Source organism: Leguminivora glycinivorella, chromosome 24, assembly GCF_023078275.1.
Source record: "Leguminivora glycinivorella isolate SPB_JAAS2020 chromosome 24, LegGlyc_1.1, whole genome shotgun sequence".
Taxonomy (NCBI): Eukaryota; Metazoa; Arthropoda; class Insecta; order Lepidoptera; family Tortricidae; genus Leguminivora; species Leguminivora glycinivorella.
The window spans coordinates 6,802,100-6,825,283 of NC_062994.1; the positions used below are offsets into that span (position 1 = coordinate 6,802,100).

The 23,184-nt window shown below is 39.9% G+C and overlaps 1 protein-coding gene and 1 non-coding gene across 3 annotated transcripts in view; both read left to right on the plus strand.

Moving 5' to 3' along the window:
• Window positions 1–23,184, plus strand: part of LOC125238793 (LIM and SH3 domain protein F42H10.3) — a 49,683-nt gene that overhangs the window by 17,786 nt on the left and 8,713 nt on the right. For both annotated transcript variants that reach the window (XM_048146236.1, XM_048146237.1), the window contains exon 2: window positions 14,867–14,961. In XM_048146236.1, the coding sequence (XP_048002193.1) occupies window positions 14,867–14,961 (95 nt within the window). The remainder of the gene's footprint in view (window positions 1–14,866; window positions 14,962–23,184) is intronic.
• Window positions 14,315–14,388, plus strand: Trnas-gga. Its single transcript has one exon. It is a non-coding gene; the product is annotated as a tRNA-Ser (tRNA).

Genomic DNA, 23,184 nt, shown 5'->3' on the forward strand with positions numbered 1-23,184 from the left:
GATTTGGAATCTTGACATTGCTGACTGTCACTTTGACACAAAAGTCGTCATGGGTGTCTTCAAAAAAGGTTTCCGGGGGTGCTGATTCCAAAATTAACGACTATTTTGGAATCTCACAGTGCTAATTGTAATTTTGACACAAAAGGAATCATGGGTGTAGTCAAATAGTTTTTAGGGGGCACTGATTCCAAAATTAATGAAATGATTTAAAAAGTAATGACCGATTTCGAACCTGACATTGCACAGTAAGTAAGTAAGTAAGTAAATATTCTTTATTGCACCATTTTACATGTTATATGTATACAGAATGTTTACAGTACCCCTGGAAAGGAAACCTATTTGACGACACCCATAACGACTTTTATGTCAAAGTGACAGTCAGCAATGTCAGATTCCAAATTGATCATTAATATTGAGATCAGTACCCATGAAAACCTATTTGAAGACACCCATGATCACTTTTGTGTCAAAGTGACAGTCAACAGTGTCAGATTCCAAATTGGTCATTAGTTTTCAAACACCTCCGGATACCTATTTGACGACACCCATGACGACTTTTGTGTCAAAGTGACAGTCAGCAATGTCAGATTCCAAATTGGTCACTAATTTTGGAATCAGCACCCCTAAAACCTATTTTACGACACCCATGACGACTTTTGTGTCAAAGTGACAGTCAGCAATGTCAGATTGAACATTGGTCATTAATTTTGGAATCAGCACCCCTAAAACCTATTTTACGACACCCATGACGACTTTTGTGTCAGAGTGACAGTCAGCAATGTCAGATTGAACATTGGTCATTAATTTTGGAATCAGCACCCCCTAAAACCTATTTTACGACACCCATGACGACTTTTGTGTCAGAGTGACAGTCAGCAATGTCAGATTGAACATTGGTCATTAATTTTGGAATCAGCACCCCTAAAACCTATTTTACGACACCCATGACGACTTTTGTGTCAAAGTGACAGTCAGCAATGTCAGATTCCACATTGGTCATTAATTTTGGAATCAGCACCCCCTAAAACCTATTTTACGACACCCATGACGACTTTTGTGTCAAAGTGACAGTCAGCAATGTCAGATTCCAAATTGGTCATTAATTTTGGAATCAGCACCCCCTAAAACCTATTTTACGACACCCATGACGACTTTTGTGTCAGAGTGACAGTCAGTAATGTCAGATTGAACATTAGTCATTAATTTTGGAATCAGCACCTCCTAAAACCTATTTTACGACACCCATGACGACTTTTGTGTCAAAGTGACAGTCAGCAATGTCAGATTCCACATTGGTCATTAATTTTGGAATCAGCACCCCTAAAACCTATTTTACGACACCCATGACGACTTTTGTGTCAAAGTGACAGTCAGCAATGTCAGATTCCAAATTGGTCATTCATTTTGGAATCAGCACCCCTAAAACCTATTTTACGACACCCATGACGACTTTTGTGTCAGAGTGACAGTCAGCAATGTCAGATTGAACATTAGTCATTAATTTTGGAATCAGCACCTCCTAAAACCTATTTTACGACACCCATGACGACTTTTGTGTCAAAGTGACAGTCAGCAATCTGAGGTACTACATATTCGTAATCTGAAAGTAATCAAGTCAATAATTTCAGTTATTTTGAATCGACTATGATTCCGAATTATTGGTAATAGTAATGATTGTATAGATGATTAGTGATTCCTTTACATGTAATGGTAATTTACCGTTTCACTTGATTACATTACAAGTAATCTGACACCCAGTAGTGTCAGATTACAAAGTAAAATCAAGTAATCGTGTAATCCGGAATCGATTACGATTTCCCCATCTCTGGGTTTAGTTATATGGTTCATTGGTACTGGTGACCACCATCTGGCTCCATCATCAGACCCTGAGTACCACCTCTTGTCAAAGGTCTTGTTGAGACGAACCCAACGAGCCTAAACACGAAGTCGTTTACTTACATGGTTCACTGGTACTGGTGACCACCTTCTGGCTCCATCATCAGATCCCGAGTACCATCTTGATGTGTCTTATCATCTTGACCGTATTGTAATTTTCACATTTTTATCATCACAACGTTGTAATACTTTAACATTTAAACATAACAAAGTATTACAAAAGCAAATATTTACGGATCTAGGATCAAACTCGTTGGTCGCTGTTTACACACACACAATGCGAGGATAGCTCGTGTAGAAACAAGGCGTCCGACCCACACAACAATAAATATTCTCGACGTTTGCGATGAAAACTCGGAGACCAAAGCGACATACGTCTTACCTCCTCGAGCTCCGGCGCGGCACTGAAATCGCAGGCGTCCGTCGCCGGTAAAATAGCGACAGGAAGGCTAGTTTTCAAAAAATTGGCAAAAAATCATGATATAATATTATAACGACAAATGGATAACAGCAGTTTAAGCACATTGTGCAGATTATTTATATACTAAAATAACTTCGATAACATGTAGATTTTCGGAGAAATGATCACTTGATTCGATGTATTTTCAAGACAAAATTGAGTTCGTTTTACTTTCAATTTCTCAATTTCAAAGGATTAAATGATAAATATTGTTTAATGGGCCTTAAGTACAAGATATTTGGAACTTAAATTTATCTCATTTATGAGAGTGATCTTATCAAATTGTACATAATAAGAGCTCCGAATTCTGTGCTTCACGCGGTTTTTCCTAAACTAGCATCAGAAAAACAATCATTACTAATTGAAAAAGCTTTTTTTTTTCATATGTTTTTTATTTAACCGACAGTTAATAAGATGTTCTAACTGAAACAAGTACTTTCACTGTCTTTTAGTATGAGTAAAGTGTACAATTTTGTCGATAAATATTGTGCATTTTACAATATATCGCCTTTTTTTGTCATAGCGCTCTTGACTCATTATATTTTTTACAAATTAATTAAGTATTCTAATTTCAAATTACATTTTAACGTGGGAATTATATTTTACCGCAATATAATGTTTATGTGCATTCCATATTACGATATGGCTTGATGATTTGGGGACTAACTGAGGAGTGTCTTTTCAAAAGGACTTATTTCTATAAGTCAACAGAGGTTATTTTTATGTATGTCATCCTAGAGAAATAAACACTGTTGACTTATATTTATACAAGTCCTTTTTTGAAAAGACACTCCTCAACTACTGTTATCTCTCGTAAAAACTTTTCGCGACATAGTTCTCTTAACACATGTTCCAAATTGCTTTTATATATAAATTACTTTTTATTTTTACAATTGAACTGTTACAAACTTACGTTTTGCAGTCGTTAACTTCAACAACAACGTCTTCACAATATAATTTTCGCCGGAAACGCGGGTTTAAACCGCAGATGTAACGTGGTTCAAACGTGTATGACATCATATGCATGGCTAGAGGAAGTACGGTTTCCGACTAAGCCGACCTATTTAGTTTAGTTCGTCATCTTCCATAATCCCCTATTTTTGTTCTTTGTTTTTACCAATTTTACCACAGATGTAGGAGGGAAGGATATTGGACACTTGCAGGTGGACGATGCTACTGCGCAACATACGCGCATCATTTTCATATCTCCTTCCTTCCTATATCTGTGGATAAAGTTCGACATAGAACTTACGTTACCCGTCTTGATTGTTTCACCGGATGGCCTCATCGGAAGACCAGCGCTGGAAGTCGCAACATGCTGAGATGAGACCATTTCGTGGCACTTTTCTCTGTTAGTATTTTGTGTGGATGTATTATTACTATTTTTTGTTTCGTTACTTTTGTATGTTGCCTTCCGTGAGTTTTCTCACTTAATGGTCTCACCGGAAGACCAGCGCTGAAAGTCGCCAGCAATATGCTGAGGTGAGGCCATTTCGTGGCTCTTCATATTCTGTGTGTCTTGAAAATTGTTTATTGTCTGTGTGCCTACGAAACCATAAAAGAATTGCTTGTGTGTCGTTAATTTTTTTGTATATTATATTGCTATCGTTGTTAAGTGTTTTCGAATAAAAATATTTCTATTCTATTCTAACTATACTGATGCTGTACTGTTTTCCTATAAATAGAAACAACGTCGACTATGCACAAAAATACCACTTTAATAATCTCACTACGCTCTAGATTCATATCTAATATCTAAATCAGAAGATTGTCAACCGAGCTGCCATCGATAACTGCAGCAATCACTGTAAATGCGTCATTAACTTGGAAAATGACTTGCTTTGACACAAAACCAAAACGACTTATACCTAATTCTTATAAACGTCGCAAATAAGCGAGTATGAAATACCGTTTTCAGTACAGATGGTCGTTTTTTTACGCACTAGTTCGAGAAGTGGTTCATTATATGCCAGGTCGAAACTTCGGAGGCTCATCTGTACTGAAAAACGTCGTACGATACACGTGCGAAAAGGAAATTCGTAACTCGTGTCGATTTAAAACACTCCCTTCGGTCGTGTTTTAATTTATCGCCACTCGTTTAGAACTTCCTCTTTTTCGCACTTGTATCGAAATGTACTATTTTGATAGTCTGTGTGGAAAAAGAAGAGCTATAGATCATAAATCGTCATGTGAATGTGAAGTCTTCGGGAGTAAGAAGACTTGCAAAAAATCGGGAGAATCCTGTCAAATCCCGACCATCTGGCAACAGTGGCAACTCTAGTTGGCAGGCATGAACACTATACTATGAATAGCCTTTTTAGGGTTCCGTAGTCAACTAGGAACCCTTATAGTTTCGCCATGTCTGTCTGTCTGTCCGTCCGTCCGTCCGTCCGTCCGTCCGTCCGTCCGTCCGTCCGTCCGTCCGCGGATAATCTCAGTAACCATAAGCACTAGAAAGCTGAAATTTGGTACCAATATGTATATCAATCACGCCAAGAAAGTGCAAAAATAAAAAATGGAAAAAAATGTTTTATTAGGGTACCCCCCTACATGTAAAGTGCGGGCTGATATTTTTTTTCATTCCAACCCCAACGTGTGATATATTGTTGGATAGGTATTTAAAAATGAATAAGGGTTTACTAAGATCGTTTTTTGATAATATTAATATTTTCGGAAATAATCGCTCCTAAAGGAAAAAAAAGTGCGTCCCCCCCTCTAACTTTTGAACCATATGTTTAAAAAATATGAAAAAAATCACAAAAGTAGAACTTTATAAAGACTTTCTAGGAAAATTGTTTTGAACTTGATAGGTTTAGTAGTTTTTGAGAAAAATACGGAAAACTACGGAACCCTACACTGAGCGTGGCCCGACACGCTCTTGGCCGGTTTTTTTTATTTGACAACCTTGTATGTTGGATTAAATTATGATTTATGAATGAAGAAAGAATAGTTATTTTCCCCTCACTAGCTCGGAAACACGTGTTTTATCCTTTAATGCAAGCGGGTAAAAACTGTAAAAACGCCATTTTATTCACTAGTGGGTAAAGTAATTTGACCTTGAATATAGTCAAATTAACTGCTTTTTTTTTTGCTTTTTTTTTGACGACCGGTCTGGCGCAGTCGGTAGTGACCCTGCCTGCTGCGCCGCGGTCCCGGGTTCGAATCCCGGTAAGGGCATTTATTTGTGTGATGAGCACAGATATTTGTTCCTGAGTCATGGATGTTTTCTATGTATATAAGTATTTATATATTATATATATCGTTGTCTGAGTACCCACAACACAAGCCTTATTGAGCTTACCGTGGGCCTCAGTCAATCTGTGTGAGAATGTCCTATAATATTTATTTATTTAATTGACAAAAGTCACCTACTTTTGTTAATCTAGTAATGAAGATGATTTACCACCTGTGGAACTACTGGAAGCAGTGATAAACGCATTTTTTGCGTTGTAGTTTCCTCGCTATAGTGAGGGGAAAAGTTTTGTGTTACACACGGGTGCAAATGTATTTTACTTCTCGTGTATTGAAAAACTCGCTAAGTTCAGGATTCTATTCTCGAACCACTCGCTTCGCTCGTGGTTCAACTGTAGAATCCTTTCACTTGCTCGTTTTTCAATTCCACACTCGGTGTTAAAATACAACTTTGCCCCCTTGTATAACAAATAACTATGACAAACTTGTATGTTGAATTAAATTATGAATGAAGAAAGAAAAAATTTAAAAATAGTTTCCCCCGAATGGCCCGAATTCCAACTCTGTCAGAATATCCGCTGTAATAGTACATTACATCAGAGGCCGGGAAAATGAGGATTTCCGGCCAAGTGGGTATATACGGCCGAGCGAGCGTGCGAGCGAGGCCGGATAGGGATACGAGGCCGGGAATCCGTTTTCATGCCGAGGCATGTATAGTGCTTTTCTCAAACATACAATGAAATAAAAAAAAATGCTCTAAAGGACAATATTTTATAAAAAAAAGTTACTTTGCAGGCCTAGGCCTGAAAAATAATATGAAATCCCTTTACAGTTCTCTCGAGTTGTTGCGCCCACAAAAGCGATACTTCCCAGCCCATTTTAAGGAACGTAAAGACAATATTTCATTGCATGTTTCAGAAAAAGTTTATTACATGCCGTTGCAAACATAGTAAAAGTGGCCTTAGGCCGTTCTAGTGTTGGCGGTTTAGTTATTTCGCGCCGTAACTGCACGGTGGCCCGGTTAACAGATGGCGGCTTAAGGTCGCGGGGCCGGTGGCACGCGGTTAACTACAGTTTAACTGTAACATTTAATGACGTGTTTTGGTTAGGGGTTAAGGGCTAGTTGCATCACCCACAGTTAACAGACGTGTTACGTCACGCAGCAGAAGTCTATGGAAATTCCCATACATAAAAATTGCGATCGCTAAATTCGGTAACAGATGGTTTGGTGTACAATACGGTGTAAAAGTCAACTGTGGGATATGGGTTCAATTGCTAGGACCCAGTCATTGCAATGTCAAAATTTCGTTTTCTTTCTACCTATTAATAGTAGTTCTGAAACTTAATGATCAGTGTGCTGGCAGGCTGGCCCGTACAGGCGTGAATTTATTTATGGATGTATTGTTTGTGGATATAATGGCACTAACTGGTCTGCCTTAATAAAATGTGATTGTTTACCTCCGATATTTCTGTTGGATTGCATTACCGGTGGTCACGGTCACGGATGGCTCGCAGACGGAGTCAGCAATTGCTGGAATTCCGTATCAAAATCCATAATGTCAATGCCGTATTCAATCAAAAGTTATCTTATTGTGGTTACCTACATTATGTGAATTGCCCTATTACCAGGCCTACGTCACTCGCTCGCGGTCGCGCGTTAATTACCTACACGCTAGACGTTCATTCGAATAAACTAGTGGCCGAGGGACGCCATGCGCCCGCCTGTGTATAGTCGCGTGGCACGTACTATACTATTCTTCTGAGTTTTACGTAGGAACTTTTTAGTATAGTATAAAGCGTAGGTATTTGTCGCTTTGCGGGCAAGTGAAGGATCTGTTACGTTAGTGTCGTTAGTAACTTATTAATAATCTGTGCTATTACTGTTGTACAGTGATTGTTCCACAAAAGTTAACTGGCGGTGTAGACACACCTTAACTGTAGACGGTGCCACCGGGCTAACAACAGTTACAGTTACAGCGGTTCGGTATTGGGAAGATAACCAGATTATATTATAACTAATGGTTAGATAAGCAGCGAACAATCTCACCGGATAATGTGAACTTCTTTCATTGCCCTTTTCACTATCGGAAGATTTAAAAACCGAATTGTATCATTGCTTTTTTTGCTTGATTTATTTCTTTATTTATAAATTCCTTAAAATGAACACTAACAGACAGGCTATACGTATACATGTTAATAGGAGGGTAGTTTTAGAGACTCATACAATAGGGTACACACTTAAAGCTCGGCCACACATGCGCGTTTTGATAGCGTAGGCGGAGCGGTAGCGGAGCGTTAGCGGAGCGCAACGATAGCGGTGCGCCGGACGAACGCTGGCGTTGCGCCCAGCGGACGCCGGCGGGAACTAACAAGCGCGGATTGCGAGCGAAATGCGCGCGGATTGCGAGCGAAATGCGCGCGGATTGCGAGCGAAATGCGCGCGGATTGCGAGCGGAACGCTGGCGTTCCGCCGGCGCACCGCTGTCATTGCTCTCCGCTAACGCTACTCTATCAAAACGCTTTATGTTTGGCGGAGGCTTTTGATTGATTAATAATCAGTAGCTAATGGAACTTGGAGTCGTATTAGCTTGTAATATTTATTTGTATCGGCTACTAATCTAAAGAAATTGCGATTTTGTGCTGTAAAACATGTCCAGATTGCTGTTACTGGCCAGTATTTCATTTAGAAGATTGGAAAGGTTAAATAATAATAAATAAATATTATAGGACGTTCTTACACAGATTGACCGAGTCCCACGGTAAGCTCAAGAAGGCTTGTGTTGTGGGTACTCAGACAACGATATATCTAATGTATAAAGACTAACAAATTCTTTATATAATCAAATATTAATGATAATAAATAATAATGTTATATGTAAAGAATCGCAGACTATATAAAAATGTATAGTTATTGAACAAATGTATAAAATGTAGATAATGTGTATAGATGTAATTACATAAATATGTGCAATAATCTAATATGGTAAAAGTTATGACCTGTAATTTTCATTACCAATAAAGAATGTCTATGTCTATGTCTATTTACATTGAACATATTTACATCAGGTAATTTGTCACGTAATTTATTCAGATTTTAATCAGTCTTGTAATACTGATTGATCTATAAATAAACTAACACTTTATTGAAGCTTATAGCTGTGATAAGTTTTTACTTGAAAAAATAATAAGACTTAGAAGGATGCATAAAAGTTTGCTCAAATAGAGGTGGCATATAGACCTTTTTCTAGATGTGTATTTTTTTTTATAAAAACCTATTCTTTATTTATATGAACATATTTACATAATTATATAAGAAACTAAGACTAAATTTAAAAGCTAGCTAATGTCTAAAATAGGCCCTTGAGGCATTGTTACCAAGGATACTGGCGACATTTCCTCGCTGTATCGCAATGCTGATACGTTGTGCGAGGAAGTCGCCAGCTCTTCGGTCACCAGTTACCTCAACCAGACGCTTCGCGATTTCTGTGAACTTACAAATACTTATATATACGTAGAAAACATCCATGACTCAGGAACAAATATCTGTGCTCATCTCACAAATAAATGCCCTTACCGGGATTCGAACCCGGGACCGCGGGTTAGCAGGCAGGGTCATTACACGCTAGGCCAGACCGGTCGTCGTTAAGGTGGAAAGGTTTCTTGCTAGTATTTAGGTTACTGTATTAAGTTAATGTTACTTATGTGTCACCCGAACCCGAACAGTGACTAATATCAGCGCAGCGCAGCGCACAACAGTGACAAATTGTCGCCCGACAGTGACATTTCGCCGTTCATTGCCTGTTTAACAAGGAAATCGTCAGGACTTTGAAAAAATCTCGTATCTCACTTTCCTACTCAAAGTTAAAACGCAGTAACTCCATATGCAGCCCATACATAGTTACCACATTTGTCTTTAAATTGACACAAGAAGATATGAGATTTTTTCAAAGTAGTGACGAAATATTGACGCTGAGTAACAGTGTTTCTTATCAACCCAGAAATGGGCACATAATTGTCACTGTCAAGTGTCAATGTCACTGTGGTCAAATAGCCCACTGGTATTCTAGCGTTCATTAGGATTCCGTACCAAAAAGGTACAACCCTTAGGGACCGGACCTACTTAGGCGTCGCGTGTCTTGCGGCGCGCAACGGACGTCTCCGCCACGCCGCCTGAATGTAATTCAAAAAACGTCTCTTCAGTACATTTTGTATAGGAAGGCCGTAAGACGCCACGCCGCCGCCACGCCACCTGGGGCGCGTCTTACGTACTTCCTATACAAAATGTACTGAGGAGACGTTTTTTGAATGTAATTCAAAAAACGTCTCCTCAGTACATTTTGTATAGGAAGGCCGTAAGACGCCACGCCGCCGCCACGCCACCTGGGGCGCGTCTTACGTCCTTCCTATACAAAATGTACTGAGGAGACGTTTTTTGAATTACATTCAGGTGGCGTGGCGCGGACGTCCGTTCCGCACCTCAGGACATGCGTCTCTTAGATGTGGCCGGTCCCTTATGGTGCGGCTCTGTGCGTCTGTCTGTCTATCTGTCACATTTTTTTTTTTCGATATAATCGGTTTATTTATTTATATCGTCATTTTTACACGGGGGTTTAATAACGTTTAGACTGATTAAAGACATATATTTGTACAGGAAAATATTCCACAAAAAAACCTGCAGTCATAAGTCGTGCATTCAACGACAATCGTTCTTGACCTGGTTTGTACCATTTCTATATTTGGTATTCAATATGTATTAGTAATACATAATACATATACATAGCATAATACAACGACCCTCAGGTGGCAATACCAGACAGCCTCGTTGAAATACACAATGCATTCAATACACAATAAAAATAGTTTACTATCCACCGGCCGGAAAACGTCAAATTTCAGGCCTCTGCGCCAGGTTACCGCTTTCCGGCTCCGTAGAACAGAAAAATAGTATACACACTATTACAAGTATTACACACCTGCCAATAATTATTAAGGGCGCCTCCACACCTAGCGTCTCGCGAGCGTAGCGTCGGGCCAACTGTATGGCAAAGCCCGACGCCGCGTCGGCGCGACATCGACGCGGCGTCTTTTTCCATACAGTGGGCCCGATGAGACGCTAAAGCCGCAGATCACATGCGATTCGATGCATATTTCTCTTTAGTTTTATCATTTATGAATAACCTAACCACAAAATTAAAATTTTGAAAAAACCCCCGACCGCGATATAGTGGACCGATTTTCATGAAACACACTCCCGACTAACTCAGCTTTCAGACAAAAAAACTAAATCAAAATCGGTTCATCCGTTCGAGAGCTACGATGCCACAGACAGACACACACACACAGACAGACAGACAGACTGACAGACATACACACAGACAAACACGTCAAACATATAACACCCCTTCGTTTTTGCGTCGGGGGTTAAAAACACTTAGAGGCGTATCAATAAAACTGGAAAAAGTCACCGTATACGAAATGATATCGCATATTATATGTGACATAGACATAGTGGATCATATATGTTGCTGGACAAATATTTAGCGAAGAGCACCGAGCGCGACATAGTGTCATAATTAGGGATTGCAGTACCGGTACTGTTTTAAAGAACCGGGATTTTCGGTACCGAAGCATTTTAGAACCGGGATTTCCCGGGATTTTCGGTACTTTCGGGACTGGTCAATTTTTTTCGCTTTTTCAAATAAAACAACATATTATTGGCATTTTACATCTTTTATTATTATATTACCATAACTGAACCGCACCGCTTTCGCTCGGAGTATTATTTTATATGTCTTTTTAGGGTTCCGTAGTCAACTAGGAACCCTTATAGTTTCGCCATGTCTGTCTGTCCGTCCGTCCGTCCGTCCGTCCGTCCGCGGATAATCTCAGTAACCGTTAGCACTAGAAAGCTGAAATTTGGTACCAATATGTAAATCAATCACGCCAACAAAGTGCAAAAATAAAAAATTGAAAAAAATGTTTTATTAGGGTACCTCCCCTACATGTAAAGTGGGGGCTGATATTTTTTTTCATTCCAACCCCAACGTGTGATATATTGTTGGATAGGTATTTAAAAATGAATAAGGGTTTACTAAGATCATTTTTTGATAATATTAATATTTTTGGAAATAATCGCTCCTAAAGGAAAAAAAAGTGCGTCCCCCCACCCCTCTAACTTTTGAACCATATGTTTAAAAAATATGAAAAAAATCACAAAAGTAGAACTTTATAAGGACTTTCTAGGAAAATTATTTTGAACTTGATAGGTTCAGTAGTTTTTGAGAAAAATACGGAAAACTACGGAACCCTACACTGAGCGTGGCCCGACACGCTCTTGGCCGGTTTTTCATTATAATGAATCGGGAGTCGGGAGAACAAGCAAAAAATCGTGAAGAATTCCGCTTAAACCCGACTATCTGGCAACCATAGGCATCAATGGTTACCGTTACAATACATTGCTTCGATTAAGCTATCTGCCATTACTGGGAGATGTTTAATCGCTTAGTAAGAAAAATAAGACAAGACAAATACTATAAAAGAAATATAATAATTGATTATAGACCGGCAGTAAAACCTCACAAAATTCCCCAAATATGTAATTTGAAGCAAAGAATGTAAACTAAAAGGAACAAAACATTTGATGTGGTGCACTATTTGTTTGCTAGTCAAAGGGAAGGTTCTCGAGAAAATTAGTCATTTTCTGGAAATTTCTGTGGAATACCGTAATATCACATTATATGTTATATGTAAACATTTTTTAAAAGTTAAGCATGTTTATAGCGTTATCCTTAAAAGTTAGACATAAGCCATTGCCGACTTTGTATAAGAGCGACAATTCCACCATACATTATTTTGTTATAAGTCGATCGGTACGTACTGGCAGGGTTTTCGATTGAAGCTGTTAAGCAGCGTGATTTTTACCGACTTTTAGCACATATAGTCATGTTTTAATAATCAATTTATAATAACAAAACCTTAAACAATCCTCAAGAATCACTCTATTCATACATAGGTGAAAAACGCATAAATATCCTTTTAGTAGTGTTTGAGTCTATCGCAAAATACGCGAACACAGTTTTAATAACATTTTTATATTATGTGGAAAATGAGTCAAATGAGAAATGAGATTGAGAGAGAAAAAACAAATACACAAATTAATATAACAAACCATCACCAAAAATACAGAACTCGACTGCTGAACTGGCTAGTGGGGCTAGCTACTCGTAGGGTATCGCGGTGGCCACGGCTGCCAGGCTACCACTGCCACCCGCTATTAAATAGTGATCAAGCGCGTGTTACTGTACCTATGCCTATTTTTTAACTGTTTAAATAATATAAATTTAAATAAATACATTTTGTAGCAAAAAATGTCACTAAAAAGTATTTCCCGAAGGTCCCGAAAGTACCGGGATTTTTCAAGTTGATTTCCCGGTTCTTTGCTTGGCCAAAAATCCCGGGAATTCCCGGTACTTTCGGTACCGGTATTTCCCGGGAGCAAACCCTAGTCATAATGTGCTCATCGCGCTAATCATTCTGGTATGCGGCCAACACAGACCACTTCTGCATTTTCAGATGAACGTAACGGATCTCGGTATGTAGCCTTAGGCCTGATTTAGACGGCGTGCGAACTCGCATGCGATTTTAGTTACATTGCGGGCTGTTTAAGTTACATACAATTTTGCGCAGCCGTCAATACCGCAATGTAATAAAACTCGTATGCGAGTTCTCGTACCGTCTAAATGGGCCCTTAGGCACTGGTCCCACCGCGAGCTAGTAAACTATGAGCTATCGGCTATAAAAACTAACAAAAGTTAATCACTCCCGTGTAAATAAAAGAGACACGGCGATGTTTATACTTACTCGCCCAGCGGTGAGCTATCAATATAGCTGTGTCTCTTTTATTATACACGTGAGTGCTTATCTTTGAGGGCGAGCAATTAGTGCTTGCACCACCTATACGAATCCTTTGCCCTCAGAATTGGTCAAAAGGCGCATAGCCTTATCAGAGAACATACACTAGAGAAATTTCGTCGGGTACCACGGCGGGCGGGTGGTCTAGTGGTGAAGACGTTAGCCGCGTAAGCTGAAGACCTGATGGGTTCGATTACCGGCTCGGCCACCAGTGAGTCTTGTCGTTTTTTCTTTCGTGTATGATATCTATTTCAATTTATAATTTATATATAGTAGTTTGACTACTTGAAAAAAGATCAAAAAATATTCAATAAAATAATTTGATTTGTTCTCTAGTTTTATAGTGTACTTTGTACAAATTGAAGAACCTCTATATTATGCGGTTTGTTTTAAATGCTTTAAAATGCGGTGTCTGTAGTGGACAGTCTGTGTCAGTAATTTTAATTGCAGTGAAGACTAAAGACTACGTTGAAGCAAGTAATTCTAGTTTTAGTATAGAAATTAATAAGATAAATTGCCAACGGTATCCATAGTATGCCTCAGGAAAGAACCTTACCTTTAAGTTGTATATAATATGTAAGGACCATATTTCCTCCCTCTACACACATGATATCCTAGCTCAGACAGAACCCAAAGACATGTTTTTTTAAGTCAATAAATATTTCTATTTCTATTTCTCTGGCTAGGAGAGGGGATAGAAACGTCGAGTTGATTTCCGCAAATAGTTCGTAACTGCCCGTCTAAAATAATTATTAATTTTTTTATTAAGCAGAAACGTCTGCTAACGATTCTAAACATTTTTTTATTAAAGGAAAAAATTTGCGAATAATGGAAAGATTTGCGAAGTCCGGCGTGGCTTCCGTAGCTCAATTGGTAAGAGCATTGCACGGATTGCAAAAATGGTGCGGGTTCAAGTCCCGCCGGAAGCGTAAATTTTTCCATTTTTTTCCTTTAATAATAAAATAATTATCTTTCAAAAAAAGATTGATATGTGTGATGAGTCAAGACGATGTTAATATTGTCTTCGGTTACCGCGATAGTTACTCATGAACTAAAACTATGTAAACGGATTAAATCGCGTATAATGAATTAAATGGTAAATTTTATTAAATGGTTGTGGTAAATTTTTGAATATTGTATAACTAGCTTTATTAATAGTGTGTGAACCTGCCTTAGAAATCTATTTGTGGTCATGGTTCGTTAATATTTCTTCTATGTGGGTAGCTTTTGCACATTGTAAATTTTCCTCAGTCACCCGTTGACCACGAACGCTGTAAAGAGTTCGTAACGTCGGGATGTATTTTAAATTCATTATACGCGATTTAATCCGTTTACATAGTTTTATTTCAAGACGATGTTACTTATCAATTTAATACATGTATTAATTTATATATTCATTTGTTACAGGCGTGGCACAAAGGCTGTTTCAAATGCCAGGAATGCGGGATGACCCTCAACATGCGGACATACAAAGGATACGGCAAACTGCCGTACTGTGAGGCGTAAGTAGTTCTTTACTTGCCTATATCGAAAGGAACATATCGACGGTGAAGTACCATGAACCCCCAACTAACCCATGTTTTCATACTTATATTTAAAGTCACATACAGGTCGAACGCGATTAATTAACATTATTTTTACCTTTTTTCCCAACGTTTTTTCATACTTAGTTAGGAGTTCATGGCACTTCGCCATCCATATGGAACACAAGCCTTCTTGAGCTTACCGTTGGTGAAAAGAATGTCCTGAAATATTTATTTATAGTAAAGCCTCCGGCACACATAAAGCGTTTTGATAGCGGAGCGGAATGCGCGCGTATTCCGCGCTCGTTTGTTCCCGCCGGCGACCGCTGGGCGCAACGCCATCGCCACCGTTCGTCCGGCGCACCACTATCATTGCGCTCCGCCTGCACTCTCAAAACGAGCATGTGTGGCCGAGCTTTAAATGTACTATAAACGGACAAAGAGAAAATTGGCAATTTTTAATATTGCCACTCGTTTCGAAATAGTACGTTTTTTTTTTTTTAATTATAAACTGGCCAGTGATTGACCTTAGTCGCACCTGATGGAAAGTGACGACAAGGCCGAGGTTGTAGCTCACTGGTTCAGTAACAGCCTATTCACTCTTGACTTGAATTCACCCAGATTGTATTCGCCCGGGAATACAGATGAGGGGAGCATGTTCCATTCCTTAGCAGTTCGCATTAGGAAAGAAGAGGCAAACCTCTTCGTGCGAATGAAAGGTAGGTCGACAACGTAAGGGTGAAACCGCTCCCCGCGCCTGGTTGTCCGGTGATGGGACGATATAAGTGCGACAAAGAGGAAGTTTGAAACGAGTGGCGATACATTAATACACGAGTTACGAATTTCCTTTTCGCACGTGTATTGTACGACGTTTTTTTTTAGTGCAGATGGCCCTCCGAAGTAATGAACCACTTCTCGCACTAATGCGTAGAAAAAGCACCATCAGGGTACGTAGCCGAATGGCACAAACGCTCACGAAACGAAGCGCTCGTAGATATCTATCTCTATCGCTCTTGTGTGTTGGCGTGACAGAGCCAGACTACCTTTCGCGGCGTTTCGTTTTCGTTTCGCGTCGCAGAAATGCCATTCGGTTGCGGGGCGTGTACTCAAAATTTAATTGTTGTTGAAGTTCGCTCAGATCCGCCATTTTTTAGGGTTCCGTAGTCAACTAGGAACCCTTATAGTTTCGCCATGTCTGTCTGTCCGTCCGTCCGTCTGTCCGTCCGTCCGTCCGCGGATAATCTCAGTAACCGTTAGCACTAGAAAGCTGAAATTTGGTACCAATATGTATATCAATCACCCCAACAAAGTGCAAAAATAAAAAATGGAAAAAAATGTTTTATTAGGGTACCCCCCCTACATGTAAAGTGGGGGCTGATATTTTTTTTAATTCCAACCCCAACGTGTGATATATTGTTGGATAGGTATTTAAAAATGAATAAGGGTTGTGTTGGCGTGACAGAGCCAGACTACCTTTCGCGGCGTTTCGTTTTCGTTTCGCGTCGCAGAAATGCCATTCGGTTGCGGGGCGTGTACTCAAAATTTAATTGTTGTTGAAGTTCGCTCAGATCCGCCATTTTTTAGGGTTCCGTAGTCAACTAGGAACCCTTATAGTTTCGCCATGTCTGTCTGTCCGTCCGTCCGTCTGTCCGTCCGTCCGTCCGCGGATAATCTCAGTAACCGTTAGCACTAGAAAGCTGAAATTTGGTACCAATATGTATATCAATCACCCCAACAAAGTGCAAAAATAAAAAATGGAAAAAAATGTTTTATTAGGGTACCCCCTACATGTAAAGTGGGGGCTGATATTTTTTTTAATTCCAACCCCAACGTGTGATATATTGTTGGATAGGTATTTAAAAATGAATAAGGGTTTACTAAGATCGTTTTTTGATAATATTAATATTTTCGGAAATAATCGCTCCTAAAGGAAAAAAAAGTGCGTCCCCCCCTCTAACTTTTGAACCATATGTTTAAAAAATATGAAAAAATCACAAAAGTAGAACTTTATAAAGACTTTCTAGGAAAATTGTTTTGAACTTGATGGGTTTAGTAGTTTTTGAGAAAAATACGAAAAACTACGGAACCCTACACTGAGCGTGGCCCGACACGCTCTTGGCCGGTTTTTTGTGATCCTGTCGTCACTTCCGTTTTTTTTTTTACTATTCCGCCATTTTTAAGTTGTCCGTGGGGATATAGATCCAACGCTTCGTCAGTTTGGACAGATTTGATGTCTTTATTTACTTTTGTGTTGCCAGTGAGCCTTCGCATTACATTAGCGAGTGGAATGACTGCTGGATAAGCAGCTTAATGTCTTAAAATAGTAAAGTCGCCACAATTCGCTTGTGATGTGTAAACCGTGGCGTAATTGGCTTACTTTTTCCTCAAGGGCAGTAAAATATAGACTTTGATGTACCAGGCAACAGAAGACATACTGAAACCTTTGCAGTAAGCACAACTCTCTCTCTCTCACACAAACACACACACTATCATACCCACTCCGATACTTGCACAGTTTATATCATTCGTTAAAGTAGTTGCAGAAATTGATCATTAGCTTAATAATTAGTTTTAGTTTAGGTAAGATTCATTGAACTCTCGCTATATCTGTATTCTTCGCGTCGCCATTTTGATTAATCTTCTGGTACTTCACTGAGCCCCCACGTCACAGGCTTGACCTAGTGTGAGGGCTATTGCTAACCATACCGTATTTTATCTCTGAATGTAAACTATACCTACTGTTTAATCCTATATTTTATCTATGTCTGGTAATGAAATAAAGTTTTTGTATTTTTGATGTAAGGAAAATCGCTAGAAATCAAGGTAGTTCATTAGAAATTAAATGTACACATATTTAAAGACACATACAGTTGAGGTGGTTTTCCGCGACCCCATGGCCAGTGCAACCTGACCGAAACGTTGGAAAAAAGGTATAATAATGTTAATTAATCGCGTTCGACCTGTATGTGACTAAATAAAAATTAAATGTAAAAAATATAAATAGGTATAACTTACCTATGAGACATTTACCCACGTCTATAGACAATATTATATTGTCAGTAACCTTTTGAATCCGCCACCGGTAAATGAACAATATGCGTTTTCCACTGTCTTAAAGAATGCTAAGAATGCTGTCTAAAAAAAAAACTTATTTTCTATGTCTGAATCATCAATCCAAGTACCTTGATGAAGTCACAGTTTTCTAAAACTATTTCCTGTAGGTTTTATTAATGTAATAATTAAAGTTGCTTTAATTAATAATAATTTGAGGAAGTAATTCGGGATTGCTTCATAGTGAGTAATGACTAATGAGTATGGCTACTGAAAGGTGACCTATTAAGTAAATAATGAAAAATGTATGTATGATACATACATTCAACATGTCATACACTTTTTGCTGTCCCACAAAAAGATTCAGACTTCAGCAGATTTCCAGTCCCAGTCCCTTAAAATGATGATGATGATGATTACCCTATTGTCCCTTATCAGGGGCATAGGGCTTTTAGGAAGGATTTCAACTGTTCCCGGTCCAACGCGGCCTCCTCCAGGCGCGCCCAGCCGAGGCCCGCTGAGACGGCCTCCTTTTCCACCGTGCGCCTCCAGGTGGTTCGAGGGAGACCTCCCCCCCCCCCCTTAAAATTCATCCTCCTTGCGTTATCCCGGCATCCGCCACGGCTCATGAGAGGTTGGTGTCCAAGCTTTGACAATTAATCCCAAGATTTGGTGTAGTCACTAGTTTTCCGAAAGCGAATGCCATCTGACCTTCCAACCCGAAGGGTAACTAGGCCTTATTGGAAGTAGTCCAGTTTCCTAATGATGTTTTCCTTCACCGAAAAGCGACTGGCAAATATCAAACGATATTTCGCACACATAAGTTCCGAAAAACTCATTGGTACGAGCCGTGGTTCGAACCCGTGACCTCCGGATTGAAAGTCGCACGCTCTTACTCCTAGGCCACCAGCGCTTCTCCCGCCCTTAAAATTAACAAAATCATTTTGAACAGTTAAGAGTCACATGAGACTGATTAACAATAAAACCATTTTCCTCTTATTACCTCACGACTCATGAATAATTAACATACTTGAATAATTTCGTTTCACACTTTTCGTGATTCATTTATTGACGTAGTCTGGAAGGAAGTCGTTCCGCCGGTATGGCAAATATGCAATGTTTATTTGAATTTACTCATATCTTATTACTGTTTCTTCTCTGATATACTGTTTGGATTTATTGCAGTTGAGAGGAATACACAATGAACAAGTATTAATATCATCAAGTATAATAAGGACGACCGGTCTGGCTCAGTCGGTAGTGACCCTGCCTGCTGAGTCCTGGGTTCGAATCCTGGTAAGGGCATTTATTTGTGTGATGAGCACAGATATTTGTTCCTGACCTGAGTCATGGATGTTTTCTATGTATATAAGTATTTATTTATCTATTTAAGTATGTATATCGTCGCTTAGCACCCATAGTACAAGCTTTGCTTAGTTTGGGCACAGTATAATAAAGAGTACTATCGTACAGTATGGCCACTCCCGCTCCCCGCTGAAAGTGCCGCCCATCCCCTCTCGGTTACCTCACAGTTACTGCCTGTTAAAAACGCGAACAGTCGACCTCTCATATCTCACTCATACAAGCATAGTACGCGTTCACCTACACGAGCTTAGAATGTGCGCTAGGAACGCGCCTCTTTCATATATTTTGATCGCCAGTGTCCGAGGTGTGGTTTGGGACTAAGTTGATATGTGTAAGGTGTCCTCAGTATTTATTTATTTATATTTATTAATGTAATTTTACCATCTTAATCGCTTCTTTTTAGAATAGGTTATTTACCTACTTGATTGGATAGCGTACGTGTAAGTGCGTTTTCACATTATCCGATCCGATATCGGATGTCGGACCGATATCCCATACATTACAGGCGCCATCTTGGATTTTTTCTATTGAAATCCTTCCGACATCGATATCGGATCGGATAATGTGAAAACGGTCTAAGGCGTGACGCTCATATAAGGCGTGCAGAGGGCGGGGCGGGGCATGCGGAGTGCATGTCAAACAATTGAAGCTCCTACAAGTGTCCAGTAGGCCTAGCACATGATTGCCGCGAGAGTATGTCGCCGCGAGATAGACTACCCGTCTTTATGTCATTAATACAGTTAGAAGAAGACGTGTGATCTATCTCGCGGCGACATACTCCCGCGGCCATCATGTGCTAGGCCTACTGACTCGACGCTGCATAGGGTGGACACACGCTCGCCCGCCCGCTACACGCTCCGCCCAGGCGTCCGCCAGGCGTCCACTCAGGCACACTAAATATCACGGAAGCTGCATGTCATTTTTGGAATGGTGATGGTGACCGTTTGGTGGCACTGTTCACATTCGTCTCATTCTACGTGATGTTTCTAACGAGTAACGTTTTTTAAATCGTCAATCACTCACATCATGATAAAGGCACTGGTGCAAAAAAGCATTGCCCAAAGCTAATTCGCATTAAGTCTGGCCGAGCGACAAAGCCGGCAACAATGCTGCCACAATAAAAACGAAAGTGACCGTCAATGTTACGTAACATGTCATACGCGCACGCGTAGACTATTTTCTACGTAGACAACGCATGTAATACCCCACGTACTCAACAGTGGCGGCTGATGAAAATTTCTGCTAGGCAACACAGCAAAAAGAAACCTACCTTAACATTAGGTACTTTACTAGTAATCCATTTTAGGCAAGCCGGTGGGAATCGGCCAGCCGCTGCTGGCACTCGATGAGTGGCGTGACGGGAAGTGGGCAGACATGTTGAGTAGCCACGCTACTAGTCACGTGGTGCTGGTCGTCGGGCTCACCGCTCCCTATTTTGGCCGTCGCGATTAAGTAATCGCGCTTGTAGGGCAGTATGTGGCAATATTGCAGACGAGGAGCAGAGTGAGCTACTCTTGAGAGGGGCACACGGTGGCAGAAGGCCGAAGTATTACATATATGTAGGTACAATGCCTTCATTAGTTAACCCTTGGCACTCCGGCAGTCCTAAAATTACCTATCAAGCAGCTATTTTTAAAGGCGCGTTGCATTTATTACGTATTGTACGTACTCTGATACTTTCCCATATTGTAAGATTTATAAGTACCGACTTTATAAAAAAATACGTTAGAATCTGACGGAAAATGTATACGTTACGAGTATCTTACGTCGGCTTCAGAACATTTAAATTGCATTTAATTTTGAAGAACACACTCATTCAGATTATGTGTGGACTGTCTAATGTGCAAGTGATCTATGACAGGGCCCTGTATGCGTATGCGCCGGAGTTCGCAACCCGGATGCAAGTGACGTCTGCGCTAAATGGACGAATTATCCTAATTAAATAATGGCAGGGAAATAATGAAGATCGTGTCATGTAGTATGTTATGCTGGCTTTCCAGGGAACATTTGGCCGGCATAGAAGCACAGTATAATAAAGAGTACTACCGTACAGTATGGCCACTCCCGCTCCCGGCTGAAAGTGCCACCCACCCGCTCACCTTTACCTCACAGTTACCGCCTGTTAAAACCGCGACCAGTCGACCTGTCATATCTCACTCATACAAGCACGGTACGCGTTCACCTACACGAGCTTAGACTTTGTACGTAGGAACACGCCTCTTTCATGTCATGGTGAGTTGGTGACGGGTTAAGAATATCATCATCCCTTTCCTCCAGTGGGTTTCGTAGAAGTCGAATGTGGGATATCGGTTCGTTTGTGATGTGGACGATGGACTGGCCCCGTAGCCGAATGGCATTTCTCCGACGCGAAACGAAAACGAAACGCCTCGAAAGATAATCCGGCTCTGTCGCGCCAATACGCAAGAGCGATAGAGATAGATATCTACTAGCGTTTCGTTTCGTGAGCGTTTGTGCCATTCGGCTACGCACCCTTGCCTGGACACCAGTGACAATTGTATCACAATTTCGTTTTCTTTCAACCCCTTAACTCCGAAAGTGGCATTGAAACTTACAGTTTCGTGTGCACGGCCTACTCCGTTTGGAAATACAGGCGTGAGTTTATGTATGTATTTGAACATAATAGGTACTTAGGTAGCGTAGCGTTTTCTATTAACAATGAGAAAATCAAGATTTGACACACTGGATGCCTTCTGCCTGCCATCCGGAAAAATGGAACGCAGCTAGCATTGTTCAGATTCATTCGCGGTTTCTACTGTTATGTATACGAATACGCATTTTACACGTATAATATACATACATAGTATCACGACCACGTATTTATTTATATTTTGTATAATCTGTGGACTGACGATGAATATCTTACACATACAAGCTGCCGAACGAAGTGCCCAAAACATTTGAATACGTAAATGAAATAGAACCGTAAGTTCACGCTTGTTATCCCAAAATACTTACTTGGCTGGCGCCATAACCCAAAATGAGTTTTGGCCTCCAAACAAGAAACTGCTCAAGTTAAACAAAATCTGCGTGATTTAATATTTCGAAGTATTACAGGGTGGCCCAAAAATGCGTTGACAAACGTTTGTATAATTATTTTTCTGTCCTTACACGAACGATTGTCCTACAAATTAAAATGTGAAATCTTAATAATTTTTGACCAAAGAAATCAAATCGTCTTCAAAATATCCTACTTTGGCTTTGAAGTAAAAACGCAAATATTAGAACAAAAAATAACGATATGCCGCTGCACCTCTGGCCCCGTAGCCGAATGGCATTTCTCCGACGCCAAACGAAAACGAAACGTAGTCCGGCTCTGTCGCGCCAATACGCAAGAGCGATAGGGATAGATATCTACTAGCGTTTCGTTTCGTGAGCGTTTGTGCCATTCGGCTACGCACCCTGGTATGACTTTCGTCTAACTTATTGCACGTATAGCTTTTAAAATATCCTAATTTTAGTAATCAATAAACGGGCTAGGGTTTTAAGATTGATTACAAACTATAATTTATAGCTTTAAGTTGGTGAATTTACGTAAGTAGTCTGAATGAAACGTATCGAGCTTGTGAAACTGAAAAAAATGTCTTTACACAATTGGTTTACATTGCAAAACCTTGCGAAATGGACATGAATGTTGTTGAAATATCCATGGTGAATGTAGAAATATACAATATATATATAGGCCCAAAAATATTTTCGGTAACTTCGATATTATGGTTTATTTCAATTTTCAACATTTCACTATTCTCTGTTATCGTAATTTTGGGC